This window comes from Andrena cerasifolii, chromosome 11, assembly GCF_050908995.1.
Source record: "Andrena cerasifolii isolate SP2316 chromosome 11, iyAndCera1_principal, whole genome shotgun sequence".
NCBI lineage: Eukaryota > Metazoa > Arthropoda > Insecta > Hymenoptera > Andrenidae > Andrena > Andrena cerasifolii.
The window spans coordinates 12125064-12142906 of NC_135128.1; the positions used below are offsets into that span (position 1 = coordinate 12125064).

The 17843-nt window shown below is 37.0% G+C and overlaps 1 protein-coding gene across 6 annotated transcripts in view; it reads right to left on the reverse strand.

Moving 5' to 3' along the window:
- The window catches only part of Hrb27c (Heterogeneous nuclear ribonucleoprotein at 27C), a 29399-nt gene extending 12781 nt beyond the window's left edge, over window positions 1-16618 (reverse strand). For 3 of the 6 annotated variants that reach the window (XM_076823194.1, XM_076823191.1, XM_076823192.1), the window contains exons 1-7: window positions 16457-16618; window positions 15288-15495; window positions 15017-15203; window positions 12508-12590; window positions 11622-12012; window positions 9424-9624; window positions 7638-7793 (exon numbers count right to left, since the gene is read on the reverse strand). In XM_076823194.1, coding sequence (XP_076679309.1) covers window positions 7638-7793; window positions 9424-9624; window positions 11622-12012; window positions 12508-12590; window positions 15017-15203; window positions 15288-15495; window positions 16457-16494 — 1264 coding nt within the window. In that variant the 5' untranslated portion in view covers window positions 16495-16618. Of the gene's footprint in view, window positions 1-146; window positions 2374-7637; window positions 7794-8826; window positions 9284-9423; window positions 9625-11621; window positions 12013-12507; window positions 12591-15016; window positions 15204-15287; window positions 15496-16456 lie in introns of those variants that run through there. The other 3 variants (XM_076823193.1, XM_076823196.1, XM_076823195.1) reach the window with 3 other exon arrangements.
- Between the last annotated feature and the right edge of the window lie 1225 nt (window positions 16619-17843).

The window sequence follows — 17843 nt, forward strand, 5'->3', positions numbered from 1 at the left end:
AGAAAATCAAACGAAAGAAAACATGTGGTGTGTACGGAAAAGTGTGTGTAGCCATATATATACGTATAAGTGGACATATGTCGCATGCACGAAAAATCACCGTGCATGCGAAAGTGTATAATATACCCTTAAAAAAAAAAGATACGTACGCCCCTATATCGATATATTTTCTCCTTCTGCTTTTTAAAGGTATACATTTACACGAGCAGACATACGAGTGCGTGTACATACATATATGTTGCAATGAATAATATAGATACATGATAGAATAGCATGTAAACATGTGTTTTTCTCTCTCAACATCTCTCTCTGTGTATAATAATAGTAGTTGTAGTAGTAATAATAATAATAATAATAATAATAATATATAATAATAATAATAATCATCATCGTTCATTAAATCGTTACTATCAGTTAACGCGCATAATATTATAATGTTAATCGCGACAAAAAATCCACCTTTTCCTCTCTCTCTCTCTCTCTCTCTCTCTCTCTCTCTCTCTCTCTCATTCTCTCTCGCTCTCTCTCTTTGTCTGTAAATATTTCTGTTTCGCTCTGAATTTCTCTCGTAATTATTCCTTCAATTATCCTCTCTCTTCCTTCCTCTCTTCCTCTCGCTCCATATCATATCCTGTCACTCCTTGCTTCTCGTTTCATTTGTATTCTGAGGGTTCCACAAGAGAACCTCAAGAGCAGAGACAATGCGCTTTGGCCTGGTAATTTCGTTTCTACTGCTACTGTGCTTACAGTGGGGTGTTCGACTTTGTCCATTTAAATGTTGAAAAGTTTTTCTGGAAAGCTCTTCTGCTCCGAATCCGTATGTTCGCTGTCTTTCGACGTAAGCTTGTCGTGTACACGTTTAATATATCGTCGGACAGTCGGACACCCCTCTCGGTACAGAGAGTTTCTTTTTCTATTGTTCTGGCGGCACTGGGAATAAGACGGACAGAAAGCGTGCGAGCGTAAAGATCCTTAAATATGTATCCTTATGTCTGAAGTAAAACATGATGAACATGGGATACGTTTTTCGCCATTCCGAAGTCGCATCAGCCTGGCCGATTTCCTCTTTTCGGTACAGCCAACGCGGCCGATGCGACCGAATCTTACTAACACATATTATATCGTTTTCATTTTTTCCTATTTTCCTCTGATTCCCCGTTATCTATCGTTCCACTATAATATTCTAATCGTTCGGCTCGTAGGGGGGCACGATCTTACCAATATAATGCTAAACGTTACAAGTATACAGGTCATGTTATTACAGTTAACAATTTCATTTTTATTATCGTTACAATCGTCGACTTTTCTTTTCTCGTTACGTTTATTTACCTTATACTTCACACTAAAATATGATAAAAGTAGATCGATTTCTCGTTCATTTCGATGCGAGACAAAGCATTCCAAACTGTAGGAATTCCATTCACTAAAGCGATAAATCGTTTCGTTTGCTTCTATTTCCATTTTTATTTTTATATTTCCATTCTTCTCGGTCGTTCTCGAGCGAAATGAAGATAGCGGCCTGGCATTTAACACCTCTCTCGTTCAAAGAAATTCTGATTTTTATCTGTTTGTGGTATTCGTATTATGACGGTTCACAAAGTAGCATTCCACGGAGAAATGGCCTTAATTGCATTTTCTCCAATTGGCTAATGCACACACGGTTTCGTCAACAACTTCTAATTCCTCTTCCCTTTAAAATTCACCCCCCCCCCTGCCACCCCCTTCCCCCGGCCCGTTAGTCTCTGAATGTGAAGCATTTAATGTGGTGTGAAGTGGTGTGTGAACATGTGTGTCGATGAGTGTGTGTACACGTGTAGATTTTCTTTCGCGCACACAACGTGTCGTTAAACGACTCGTTTATAAACAACCCTTTATGTCGATATAGGTTTTTTCTCTCTCTCACACTTGTAAGCAGGGCACTTAACAACAAAAACGTACATTTAGAATTTCTCTCTTTGATGTAAAACTCGCGTATTTCGTTAAACCTCTAAATCTCTATTAGCTACTATAAATAATGTTCCTCTATTTCTTTTTTTTTTCTTTCTTATTACACTTTGTCCTGTTGGACTCAGAGAAACCACTCCCGTAACTACAATTCAATTCTCCTTAACTGCATCTACGTAATCGTAATTTAGAATATCCACGGTGCGTGTACCAGTGTGTACGTCTGTATTATATGCATATACATATGACACACATTCCATCCTTATCATTAAAATCCCTTTCCGTTGTTCTCTATCGTTTGAAATCGCGCGTTGCTTTCGCGATGCTGGTGAAATCATCGCCACTACGTACACGAGTAACCCGTAGCGATGACAACCATCCTCTCTCGCTCACTTCCTTCTCCTCTTCGCCGCTCATTGTTGGACTTTACTGCGATGAAAGAAGCGTGAAATAAGTTTGACTTTAATCGACGTTTATGCTTATTGTGCCTGCGATAACGATAAAAAGCTAGTTGGCAAAGCTACGAAACCGATGATGGATCAAGAATTAGCTCAGGCAGTGGTATTCGCATATCACTGATGGGATTTGTGCTTGGAAATCCAGTAAAAATACGTTAAATCGATTCCTCTGTCAAACAACTATCCCGAACGTTATTCCTTACACCTTGGAAAAATGCCCACGTGATATTCGTGACAAAACTGTTCTTTTCTCGCCACTAACAGAAAACAAGAGGGGGAAATGCGAATGTCGTAGAATCAATTGAAAGATAATACAAGCGTATAAAAAAAAGAAGAAAAAAAATGCAATGGCCAATACGTCGTTACGGTACCAACTAATTACATTAATGTCGATTAAAGATACGATAAACTCACCGATAAGAACTGTTTCTCGTTTATAGATTACCATATGAATAGTACGTAGTATTTAAGTATAATAGTTAATTATATGACCAGTCTTTATTGAGCGGGACGTCAAATATGCGTTAACGTTAAAAACAGACATGCAACGCCCCCGGAATTATAATATATTTATACCGTTATTCTTTTTCTTTTAAATATTGAATGCTTAACTTTTCCTTGGCAACCTAACGCACGCGTATTCATAAGAATTAAAATGATTTAACGCGTCCACTACCTAATTAAATTAAGACGAAAGCGAGTAACTAAATAGATTACATCTGTGAGAAATCCATTCGTGTAAAAAAAAAGAAGAAAAAATTGAGAAAAATCCGAAAGGAGGCAACGATTAAGAGAAAAAGTTACGAAATGCATGAAGAAATGGGAAAACGGTATTGCGGCACACTAGGAAAAGGCCGAAAGCATTAATTTAAACCTACGACTGTACAAAAAAAGAAAAGAAGATAAAAATGTGTAAACGTGTAAAAGTTATATATCCTGTTTGTAAAGTCGAATTATTTACTCTCCCCCGTTGTAGTGTCTTAGAATAGTAACGAAGAATAAATCTAAGAGCTGTCTGCAGTTTTCAATACTTAAATCTTAATGTACAATTATATCTCTCTCAGTCCTATAAAATGATGGATAAATATTAAACAGTAAAATCCATGATGGAAAGTGACAAAACATTGGAAAATATTTCTTCGAATACTGAGCTAAAAATGCCTTGATGCGCGCAGAGTACTCCTCAATCGAAATAAAAAGAAAGAGATACCGACCAGAAAGTACTATAAATACAACGACTCTCGAAAATTGTAAAAGTAATTGAACCTAAACAGGATGAACTTACGACAACGAAAGCAAAAAGAATAGAAAAGAGGAAAACAGACAGTAACAACCCTGAGAGCAAGCCGAAATTCGGGAATTGGCGAATCCGCGAATACGACTGGTAGTAACAACGGCTAGAATCAAAGTATCATTCCCTATTTGCTACGTATTACGTTAATTAGATGCATTATCTCTGTATTGAAAAATACTAATAATATTGCGATAAATATAAATATATTATCTGTTATAATTATTAATCGTGAATTATTTCGAATAGTCCCGCTAGTTCCCGCTTTTCTTGTCGTCAGTTTCTGTGTTTTCAAATCCATTGCTACCACTTTCGCTCGTTATCATCTTCGATACTGTAACGTCCACCGTACCTTAAAATATATGTATATACAGTGCGGCAAGGCAGCCATTTAACTTTGTAACGTATTTCATTCTTTCTGTCTTTTTTGTTTTACTTCTTTCCTTCTTCCACACTAGAGTAATTTAATCATCCCTCTGAGACTCATTTAATTATAATATAAATTAATTTACCTCGCTTACCGATTCCAACAAACACATTATTAATTATTATCTGTTAACGCGTCTATAAATCAAATGTTATATTCACTTTCTCCCAACCCTTTGCATACACTTAAAAATTGTTAAATTTATTACGCTTTAACTTTATTTAAAAATCGATAATAGTAAGGAATACAATTAGTTAGTAGTAATAATTATAATCATAAATCGATATACTAGTGGTTCTTGTTTACGTTCTTTTATTATATTACTTTATAAAATAAGTTCTGAAAAAACAGCCGTAAAGATAAAACATCTTTTTTCTCTATTAAATTTGCCGCTCTCGCGGGTGATTCTCTTTCTCTCTCTCTCTCTCTCTCTCTCTCTCTCTCTCTCTCTCATCTTTCTCTCCCTCCCTCACACTCCCGCTCTCCCACTCTCACCTCTCAAGTAGGTATTAAATAACGTATTATTTAGAACAACCACAAAGTCATCGTTTTTTTGTCTACCTATTTAGCTTCTTATTAATTTACTATTTTATTCGGATGTTGAATGGCTTGCGGCCTGTTTTTTAAATTAGTTTTACTTCTTTTATGCGCGCAGAAGTGTGTACGTGTTAAATGTGTATCTGTGAGAGTATGCATGTCGAAGGTGTTCGTGTAGTTACCATTAACAATAATTAGTGTAAAAAAGTGGTTACGTTTGATTGAGCTCCCTACTCGTCGTTTCTTGTCTTTAGATTAGTCGGTAAATGTGTTATTGCGTTGATCCCAGAAGTTTCCACGAGTCGCGTTTGTTATGCTTTCTCTTCATCCCAGTAACTTTTACGTGTCCCTGTCCTACAGTACTATTACGATGTTGTTAACAAACAACTTCAACAAGGAGATATATACCGAATTGAAAAATGCGAAGTGAAATTTATCGGAAAGTCGATCGCAATGATTCGTTTTGTATGCTTCGATGGGATGAAAGCAAGCAAGGAGGAAAAAAAGAGACACAGAACATGTTTGATAGGAAGTGGAAAACTGTGTTTACAAGTCACGAAAGGTAAATTGACGAATTGACGAATTGGCGGATGGACAATTTGACAAGAAACAGAGAATGAATAGTTGGGGTATGAAGAAACACTAACCGTATTGAGATCATAACTTGAGGAAGCTTACTCAAATTGTTGGATTCATTATTGTAACCTACTAATTACCTTGTGACCTTGTAAAAAATTTAAAATTACATTAGCGTAATACTTGCGACATCTTATTGACAAAGTATAAGACACAACGCGACCCGCTCAGTAATAAACATGAGCATTTGAGAGCATTCTTCCGAAATATTTTTCTTTTGTTTAGAACTATGGTAAATCCTACAGAGTAAATACAATTAAGTCATATATTTAATCAGGTAGACTTTTCAGATCGACGCCCCCCGCCGAGTACACCGCACAAGTTTACAAATACCCCTCCCTCCAACCATTAGATATACTATGATCTCATTTCTAATCATCTAAAATTTAAACACTTATAAGCATCATCGTACAATATTTGTAATTATCATAGACAGTAATAATTGTGTAAATAGTAGTGCAATCGTAGTGGTTGCCGTAGGAGCAGTCGCAACAGTAAATAGTGGTAAATAGTTTCATAATGATAATAGTAGTATAATAGTAATAATTATCATAGAAGTAATAATAATAGTAACAATAATTGTAGCCTTAAACGTGCCTAATAATTAACTATTATAAATCCGAGGTAAAAAATAAACTAGTTTCCGCGTATTTGATGTAATACAACCGTACAGAAACCTGTCTGACGGTCAAGAAGTTCTTATGATACAATTTATTTCAACTTTTCTTTTCTTTATTTTTTCGTAAAAAAAATTCATGCTCGTTCTCTCGTTTTGTTCATTTTCTCGTCCTCTTCCTTCCAAACGCGATAAAACTCTCGGATCGTTGGAAACGGAAAAGGACTAGACGAACTAAACAGAGAAAGTCAAAAGTGAAAAAGAGTAGAAGGGAAAGGAATTAGACGGACGGTACGTCCCAAAGACTACTAGTAGTGATACGACGTGAAAATAGACAAAAAGAAATATGCTTAAGAAAACTGCACCCTGCTGTCAAAGAGTCATAGATTATACATACATCGTATTAAAATGATCCTACTTTTATTTTACACTATCTCTGTAGTTTAGGTATAAGTCAGCCTGCGTGTGTATGTGTGTATGCGTGTCTGAACACCTTACTTAATTATTTACTCCATTTTGTTTTCGTCCTTTCGGTTGCCCAGCATAACAACTATTTAATAAATACGAGATCGTGGAGGGACGGGTGTCTCAAATGTGCAAGTCAATCGCTGACCTTCCACTGGAGACCGTTAATAATAATAGTTCTTTCATTTATTTATTCTTAGTTTCAAATTACCGAAGTGTTTACTAAAAGTATAAGAGAGAGAGGTGAACGAGCATCGAAATTTGTGCCATCCACTGAGAAGAATTTCTCAAACGAGATACCTCATTCACCCCCGTGTAAATGCTGTTAAGTAATTAATCATCAGCATCCCTTCTTCTTTACACTCGCTTTTATCTGCTTTATTTCACTTATTCCACTCGATCTAGATTATTCTTATAATACTTCTATGTTCCGCTTTCTATCCTCTATCCCAGTGCCATGTACAAAATTCGCTTGCACCATGGGTGTTTTAATCTTCCACTCTTTATCTGCCTGTATATATGTATATATTTATTATCTCTCCATTCTGTTAATAAGTAGTTCCGTTCATATTGCCGTTTTCTACTTTTATTTTCGAACCCGACAAAATCACGGGCCGTTCTTGCGAGCGATCAATCAACGAAATCAATTTTCTTTTCTTTTCTTTTTCTTTTTTTTTTTATCAACCCAACACCCTCGTTTCCTTCACGCTTCCGTTCTACAAGCTTGGGCAGATGCATTTTCTTCTTCTTTTTTTTTTAAATGACAGAAAAGATATGTCAAGAAAGTATATAATTGGATCAACTGCAAATATACGACCGCTCGCGAACGACATGCTGGCTCCATCCGAGACATTCTTTGCGTGAAACGACTCTTTAGACCCGGCAACGAACTTCTGAACACTAAATAAAAGCTTGGATAAGCTAAATAACATTTCGATCCAACATAATCGTGCAAATCGATGCTAAATTTTACGAAAACACTATCTAAAGACTCTCTCGAATCAACGAGCGGCAATTTTCTGAAAATAAACTCTCCGTTCTTTTCTTCTAACACAGGATGGCAAGGAATGTCCCAGATCCGGGCACAGATCAATACACATGTTGCATTTGTTTTATTGAATATGTAATAAGAAATAACCCACGAGCAAGGCCAAGCCATTCAGCGCATCTCTCCATCACGGGTCAATTAAAATGGTCATGAGGTTTGCCACTCTTTGAAATCAAAGCCTTGCTGGGGTTTAGGAGCGCTGGCGGCATACCCACCTTGGTTGCTTTCTCCTCCCTGATATGAACGCTGAGGATAACTGGTGTCAGCGTAATTACCATATGCGGAGTAGCCAGTATAATCTGGAGTCTTAGCTGAACTGCTACTGGACCCAGGTGCACCTGAGCCGGTGGTTTGTCGCGAATACATGTCACCTGCAACATCGATTTGCAACGTAACATTACCCGGTATCCCACACACTTACCACCCGTTATTTATTCATAAGCTGGAACTACTCTTCCGCCAAAGATATATTTTCGATACTTTTCGTTAACATTAACGGCCAAACCACGAATCACCAATTCGGTCGTTCAACTATGGGAACAATATTTTTGTTAGACGCCGCTCAAACGAGCGCACAGGTCCACGATTCACGTTCAAAGTATCTCAAATATATCTCGGGTAGCTTGCATATGTTTACGAATACGTTACGAATAACTATACACATGTATATGAAAATACTAAGCTAGCACGTTTGAATTCGAATATTTGAAAGATCTCGAAGTTTCGTTTACTATTCAATATTTGCTAATTGTAAGTACTGAGACTTTCAAAGAAAATGCGAACAAGCGGAAAGTAATATCGATCTCAGGCTTCCAAGAGCAAATTAATGGCCTATTTCAGTAATGCTTAGAAACCAAGTTTAACGTTCGAAACACATTTAGAGAACGTTGGGTAACATAAAAGTATAAAATTAATAGGACTTCGGGATATTAAGAGACGTAAGCTCGCCTGGGATTCTACGAGTAGACAATGTAGGAAATGAAAGGAGCGAGAATAGGATTGCATTATCATATTTATTACAGTGAGTCAATCATTTTTTGAAAAAACAAACTTAGTTTCAAATGCCTACTCCGCAGCTACTAGCGTCGTCGAGTAATTAATTGGAAGAAGTATGAAGAAGCCGACTTGCTGAAGGGGTACTAGCCAACCTTTTTTAGGAGGTTCATGTCGAACGAAAGTGATTAAACTTTTAACAGAAAATACAAAATGGGAAAAGAAATAATTCGGATGAACACGTTTCTACTGATACCATCTAGGAACACTCATAAGCATAAAAAGTAGTCTAAGCACATACATCTACTCTAACGTCCTTTACGCTGTACCTAGTAAGTATATATTCGTAATTGGTACAATGAAAGAAATACATGCTTTTAAAAATGCCAAGGAATATGGAATTGTACAGGATTTCACAATAGAACAAATTTTATTGAGTAAAAAAGTAAATTTCACCTCACTTACAATATAATAAAATAATTTTACTTGCATTCTTTCTATCCCTATGTATAAAAACTCTGTTTATCCGCAATCCACGATAGCCGATTACGTTAGTTTGGTAATAGGCTGGGACGTTAACCCTATTTCGATTACAGGAATCTAAGTCTAAAACTAAAACTTAACAGCACAATAATCTCGGAATACAGTATGATTAACAGCCTTAAAGAATACGCCGTCTGTTAAGGAACAAAACATGATCGATATTCGTTACACTGATAAAAATCGTGCCTAATCACAGTCTTCCATTGTTGCCACAAGCGATCGATGTTTAACCAACGAAAGGAGACTCGGAATTACCACGAAAAAGTCGTCACGATATAAGAATATCCCAATGATCGAGAACGGAACTCCAAAGGACTGAGCTTAGCTTAGTAAAAAGAAACAAGAATAGAGAAACAAATAGTGTAATGTAAGTGTAAATAGGTTGGTTCGACTATGTGAAAATGGAACTGTATGATGCGAAAGGGCGGAAAGAGGAAAGAGTTTGTTTGACTGAGCTTGACTCACCCTGCGGGCCAGAGGGGTTCGAGTTGGAGTTGGGCTGCGAGGAATTGGGCTGAGGGGGCTGTGGTGGTGGCTGGGTCCCAGGAGGGGGCCCATTCTGTGGCATGTTCCAGGAGTTCCATGAACCCCCGGGCCCGCCCCCCGCAGCCCCGCCAGTACCCGCCGTAGGCCCATAGCCCCCTGAAGCGGCCGCCGCAGGCCCACCTGCGATCATCAATCACACAAAACACGTGTCACCGATCACCTTCCTCTTCTTATGCTTCGTTTCAGGCTACGTCTACACTGCTGCAACGTTCTGTCGCAGAACATGCTTCACAAACACCCTCCAAGGTGGTACACTTTAATGGGGCAACGCGCATCGAGACACACCGCGCGCGCGAGTTAAGAATCGACACGAAAGAACTTGCCTACTAACACCAACCAATATCTTGAAGCCAGTGTTTCTACGTAGGGCTGTTGATTTTTAGGAAATTACGCGAGTAAATCTGCTCATTCTTAAGAAAGTAGATGGCCATTTCTTAGAACAGATTATCCACGACTGGTGGAAGACATCGCACCGCACACGGTCGAGAGCAGATCCTTTTCCTGCCACAAAGTATCACAAGCTTTTCCTGTGCCACTTTTGGCGGTAAAGGAACCACCAAGACCCTGTCGCAGCAGTGTAAACGTGCTTTATCTTTACGTGCTATCAATTAACCACTTCAGTGCCAAGCACGCACAGGTGAGCGGTGTACAACCAAATTATGAAATTTAAAGGAAATAATTTGTTTTTTGGTGATAACTGTAGAATTGCTGGAAAGAGATGCGAACTTTAACCAATAGGTTCATTGACAGTGAAACTTACCTCTATATCTTCTCTTCTGAAAATGTAAAAGTTCGTAAATAATTCAATGATTCTTTCTTTTTACAGAGCAATGGGCACGTGAAGTAATCCGAATAAATATTTGGTATGTATCTCACGAATTCAGACATTTTGACGCTCGCTGCAGTCTTGGCACTTAAATGGGTTAATTCTGCTTATGAGATGTGCTGTAGTGTTTCTTTAACACTACGCGTTCAATGTCGTTCGACATAAGTGTTCATGCTTGGTTCTCTTAATAGATAACACACGTGACACTGATAAAGGAATATTTACAATGCACGAATACACTACAAATACTATTTATCTATGTATATTTAATGCATTGCAGTATAGACATTGACATCCTTTTCCTTTTTTTACGAAAGTTTGTTCTTATAAAATATCATATTCTTGTCTTGGAAAATCAAGCACAAACTTTATGAGTAAGATTATGAGGCCCAATGTTTCGAACATGTTTATTAGATCAATTCGAAACCAGGGAACAGACAACTTTATCGTAGGAAGATATATATTACCGAGAATTTATTATACTTTCTGCTTTAAAATGGTGATTGAATTTCACTGTGTGCAAATGGCAGGGCGAAATGATTCCATTCAAAGGAGATAATAAAGTATTGGATTGAAACGCAATTTGTAGCAGTATCGGGATATACGCGATATTTAAAAAAGATCGCGTCCATCAACTGCATAATGGATCTGAAGCAACATGATTTTTCAACTTGATTTGATATTTATGATTGCCTATTGTATTCTCCCCCTCTCTCTCTCTCTCTTTCTCTCTCTCTCTCTCTCTCTCTCTCTCTCTCTCTCTCTCTCTCTCTCTCTCTATCTCTGTTATAACCACCACCGGGTATCGAAGAAGTCATAACTAATAATCGTATATTACATAGGTATTTGGTTCCTCATGTTATCTATCTGCTTCTTCTCCTAACATATCCAGGAGGATGGAGGGGGAGAGGAGAGGATCGAAGTTATTGCTAATCATTGTGACTATGACCCTATCGTGTGTTATCCTTAAAGAATGTGTAAATGGAGTTAACGTTGTTGACTTGGAGAAGTCTAAAAGCTCGAGAATGTACGTGAACGTTAACACCATTTACAATTACATCCGGACTTACATTCGTAACATTTACAGATCGTACGGAACATATAATTTTGAAGCTAAAATGAGAGAACTGAGTTCCAGGATTTCGAAAGTTTCGAGATTACGGAATGTTTTTGATCACTTGAAAATGAAGAGAAACTTATGTTATAGTTTCCAATTCACGTATACAAATTTCAATGCAAACAAAGCAGAACAAGAACCAGATAAAACTAAATCGAAATGTATCTTACTCACCATAACTGCCGTAACCTTGAGTAGCTGCTGCAGGCTGCACATTGTAACTGCTACCCCATTGATGATGGGGTGGAGGTGGAATCTGCTGTTGCTGAGGAGGGCCAGGAGGTGCACCCCAACCCTGAGAGTTGTACTGAGTGGTGTACCCAGCATATCCACCAGTCTGAGGACTAGTGCCCCAGCTCTGATACTGCTGCATCATGTTTCCTGGCGGTCCCATCGGGCCACCCATCATAGGTCCACCCATTTGTCCATTCGGGCCACCCATAGGCCCCATATTCCCAGCCATGCCCATTGGAGGTCCACCAGGTTGCGGTGGACCCCACTGACCCTGATGACTGTCGTTCATTTTACTAGAAGAGTCTCGTGGTTCTGCACGCTTGATCTCAACCTGAAATCAAACAAGCAAAAGGAATCGTATGGAGCTGTTTCTTTCGCACTTTCCGCAATTACGGCAGAATTAATCGATAGGACTTTCATTTAAATAGATTTAAGATAACCTAATAATTGCTTAACAAATTTTCTCTTTATATAAATATACCATCAATTAAGTTTTTAAAACTCGCCAAGTCTTACACAGATTCTAAATATATTCTACTTTTTTTTATCTTTTATGTAGCGCATAATATACGGTATTCTAATTCTTTTCTCTTTTTATCTTTTTTGAACTGATACTTATATAATAATCATTAAAGATACAGTCATTAAGTATAACATGGTACGAAAAAATTGTGTAAAATAAAATAAGTACTATAACTAACATTAATGTGTAAAGCTATGTGGTATATAATATTAAATTATACTAACAATCTTGTACTTATTATTATTTTACATTACAGTAATCTAGTGATATGTATATAGATACTAGTGTGTAGGTATGCTATACCTGTTTTCCATTCAAGTTGACGAAATGCTCTGCTACACACCGGTCCACGGCATCTTCATCCTCGAAGCTGAGAAAGCCAAATCCTGCCGTCCAAACGTGACAGTATATCAAAAATTACCCCATGCATTTATATAACAAATACACTTCTCCACTTAATCCCAACTTCTGAATTTTCTTTTATCATCATCGTATACAACCAACATTACAATTTATTCCCTGTATTTTTTATTCGTACAAACTGATCCATTACATCTAATAACTTTTCAATTTGCCATATATTTGTAATATATAAATACGTTTATAAGATACTTAATCTAAAACAATTGATGATGGCTGATTTAAAGAAGCTTTTTAATCACATTTGTTTTCAATTATACATTAATCACAAGTCACACAATGTATGGAAATTGTAAGGTTGTTTTCTGAATGCTCGTTAACGTTATTTGTTTTATCGAAAAGCATGATATTTCCTGCTTTTAAAACGAAATCTTTCGCGGCACCATTCGAGGAACCTTCGTACTTCAATGAGGATACTTGTTAAACAAGTCAGTATTTTTCAATGCGTGTCATATAAACATTAATTGTGCAAAATAATATAGGTATATTATTAAAAGTGTAAAATATGTATGAACTGATTCACACACAGACTTCTTGAATGCAGCCACCAAAAATCGATAAGTATTCAAAGAAAAAGAATGGTACGTATATGCCTATGATGACAAACACGAATATTTACTAGTAGTTTAACCATAAATACCTACACCAATGTTAAGGCAAGAACTTTAATGTACAAAGAAACCACTGAAATCAATGACATCCTAATTTATGTGAGGATATAGTAATTATATGCTGTTGACCAATACTTAAGAGTAATTTTTCATATAACACATATGCTGATTAAAGATAAATATAATTAAACGTGTATTATTCAGTGGATAAGATAATAGATGGATAATATCTAATAAAAAATAAGATTTACAACGTATCTTACTAGTAGCTTAACTTCAACTTAAGCTATGTACGTTTAACTTATGTACTTAATAGCCTATTCTTAATAAAACTTAGCCAAAATGACAATAGGTGTAAATATATTTAATGTAATTTAATATAACATAAAGCATCTTAACGTTCTTTAAGGTAAGACAAGGCGAATTATTGAGAGCAGCAAAGTAGGATAAAAACACTATGTAAATAACTATATAAAATGCACATCACTTTCAGTTTATGTAGAGAACCGTAAGTTATTTCGTAAATAGCAGGGTGGAGCACGCAAATGATAACTGAACTTTGATAACTGAATAAATATTGACATCCACGAAAATTGGATCAGGTGTAAATATCAAAGAGTTTCATCATGGTCATACAATGTATTATTCAAACTTTTTATTTCAATTGTAGTTTTCAAAATTTCAAGGTCACCTTACTTTTTCCAAACAGATCTATATGTACTTATTGTCATATTCTTGTAGCTGCTGAAAAGACAAATTTGTCCATCTAACTCTAACGTGTTGACCTTCAGACTATCTTAGACTAGAAAATTCCACATTCAGTCGAGAAAAAAAAGTGAAAATTTTCGCGCGTTACGTTCTCACCCTTACACTTTCAACTGATTGAATGTGGAACTTTTTTATCGAAATTTTCATGAAGATCAACATACCCTAAGTTGGCGAATCCATGTTCTCGGCAATGAAATGAAATTTAAAGTGACCTTGATATTTTAAAAACTAGAACCGACGAAAATGCCGAAATGATGCAATATATGGACACCTCCGAAATATGCAACATATGCCTGAACAAATTTTCGTTAACATGAGTATTTACGGAATTATCGGACTGATTCCAGTTACGTTCCTCACCCGATATATCCAAAACAAATAATATTAATTAAGATGACTATGAATCAGGATGCATTAATTATAATTATTAAAGAAAACAAGACCAGGGTCATTAGAAAGAAAGACAAGGGTAATCAAGCAGGGGATGTTAAATGACCCTTTTCAAAGGCTGGCTTAATTAGAAAAACATGTTCAACCCTTAATTGGTTAATCGCTAGCTCTAATGTTTATATTTAATCTCTGCGCTAATAACTGGATAAAATTTAGATATTGTACTTTAAATAATGGGTGTGCTGCATTCAAGTCAGAATTTTTGATTCGGTATGTACAGGGTATTAGTACATTGTTCACTTTAATCAGTATTTATGTTATATTAATATTTATCATTGTAAACTTACTAAAAACATTTAAAAAAAAATGTATTTCAAGAATTCTGACTATAATTCTGAATACGAAAAAAACCCGACAATGAGTATAAGTTATTTTAAACGTTTATGAGGCACATCTTTCGTAGCTTCCATAATAAGTGAAGAAAAATTAGAAATATTCTTTATGTACAACATATTTGTAAACGACCTGACAATTTACGTGCAAAAAATAAAATTAGAATCACTCTTATGGCAACTACTTCAAACAATGCCCATGACTGAAAATAATGTCCATAATGCACTCACCCCTTGATTTCTTCTTTTCCTGATCGTACATTATGACGACTTCCATAACTTTGCCAAAGCGTGTAAAGAAAGACCTCAAGTCGGTCTCTGTCACATTACTCGGTAAGCCACCGAGGAAAACTTTCGGAAAGCCGCCACTGCGTTTTGGCTTTTGTTGAGTGCGCGGATTACACGGTTTCGGGTCGATCTGTAATAACAAACAATTAAACATTTTTTTTTTTATCCTCCAGGCATTAAAGTGACGAGCTTCGACTTTGAAATTGATGCTTACAGTGCGCCCGTCGAGCTGATGCGGCCCATTCTGCAGAACCAAAGGGACGTTAGCGGGATCGCTGAATGTTACGAATCCAAATCCACGGCTACGGCCAGATTCGCTGTTTTTCATAACAACACAGTCGATTACTTCGCCGTAGCGGCCAAAGTAACGCTGAAGATTTTCTTGTGTTGTCTCCCAGGACAAACCACCGACAAACAGCTTTCTGCAACAAAAGTGCATAAAGTGGCGTGGTTAATGTGGGGATGTAGAATATGATTATATAATTGGTGTCAATGAAGAAAAATAAAAAGATCTGCGTCAAATGGATTAATTCTATTGAAAAGTTACGGTTCGAGATAGTACCGAGAGTGCAGAAAAATTAATGCGACACCCAATGGGAAAACGAAATATTTGCAATTTCCATTTAGCATACACTGAAAATCGAAATCATTTTCTTCATTGACATTAAATTAATAGAGCGCATCCAACACCAATCGACGGTTCACGACGATATTTACTCCGTTGCACTAATAAAAAAGTTACGCGCGACTTAATGAACGACACGTCTAGGCGAATACCTATCAATATTCTCAGTTAGCAAACCTTGCGAAAAGAGAATCACCTAGCGTGAGAGTATCGAAATACTTGCGATCTTTCAGGATGTAGAGCATAAAAATACGAGATTCTAGAGCTAAAGGATGCAGTTACGTACTTTCACGTTGATATAATTCAACGAAAATCTATCATATCCGTGTTTAATGATTTTTTATTTCCGTGCTAACAGAGATCCTAGAAACGAGAGCATTCCGTTGGCGAAAGAAGCCGGACGCACGAGAGGATCACTGTCTAGGCAACCGGCATCGATGAATTATTTCCCCCCTCGCGAGAAAAACTACGTATCCAACCACTGGTCGGTTCGAGGGAAAAAAAGGTTTGTCGCGCGAGTATCGAGAAAATCGTAGGCAAAGAACGCAAAACTCGGTGACATTTTACAAGGAGGAGGTAAATGATTTAGCTGAAGATGAGGAATACACCAAGGGAAAAGCGAGGGATACGGAGGTGACTGTAATACGCAAATGGAGATCCCACGCAATAAACCCGACGGCCCGTGAACGCGTCTCGATCGAAATTTCTCGGGTAAAAAACAGACCGCGGATAGTCGCCAACGTGCAATTCTTACTCACCCCTTTTCGTCGTCGTCCATTTCGGTCTTCACTCTCATAATATTTCACTTAAAACTACGAGAATGTTGTTAGTATTAGGACGCGATTGGGAATATGGCACGATGCTTAGCGCGGACGAGGGTAATGGCTCCCCACAATGAACGCGACGTCGAGAACAGAATGTAAACGTAACGAAGCGACTCGCGTCACTTCCGCCGACCGTCTGGTCAAATCAGCAACCGTGGACAATCGCGCCACAGGGACGGCCATAGAGGAGCGTTATGCCCTTCCGTTTAATTTTAATCGAACATTACCTCCTCGTATTCTATTTTTCATAAGTATGGCGCGTGCTACACGAGTGTGCTTGTCTCACGAGAATAGCGTGCATTTAAAGGCCGGGAAACATTATTGGTATTGTTCGAAGGGCAGATTTATCGTTACCGTATATAAGTATGACTCATAAGTTTTACTATTAGCACGGCCCTGAGAAAGATATTGAGTATCACCGATGAGTTTGTACTTTAAATGAACGTTCGAGAATAGAATTGGCGGTAATTTATTGCTGAGAATGTTAAGGAATAATTGGAGAATATTTATCAGTCGATATATTAGTTGAATGCAGTAGTGTATCTGGGTTCAACGATCTGTCGTCACATAGCTGAATCGCGCCATTTTGTTTGGATATTGGCGGGAAAATTGGAATTCCGTATAACCTATTTGGCAAATGCACTTCATAGGATTTGAATAATCTGTACAGAACGTTTAATTGTTCTCATTTTATTATGCGCTCGTGGATACTCGAAGGAGAAAGCACTTTAGCAGTAAAAAGATATCGCATACCTATCATAGATTCTTCTATTTTTGAAAAGAAACAATCATTTTCTTCCTACATAAAACGCAATCTTCTGATCATTGCATAATGCATAAGAACCACTGCATTGTGCAACGCATTAGTCTCTCTACCAGTAATAATTTCATAAGGCACTCATGCAAAACGATGCGAGCATTATATCTACGTAATTCCATACGTTATTACCGTGAAATATAATTAAGAACGTTTTGCTTAAACTGAAACTCAAATACTATGTTCAGACGGTATTACTTCTGCAAAAAGCACGACATATAAGTGACGCTTACACTAACGAATATATGAAATAGTAAACAATTAAATTTATGGAATAAATATCTGGTATTTTCTTCGCCAAATTTCCGTGCGTATTCTCCTCTCTTTTGCACCTAAATCTTTTAGGACACACACATCTTATCTGATAAAGCTGCGATAATACGAAATCAGCACGATTGAACGTTCAGCGAGGAATTCTTTGGAGGGTTTTTAAAGCCGTACTTATGATATATATATATATTTAAATTCATAATTGTTCTATAAAAAAATTTTAAGATCTCACTT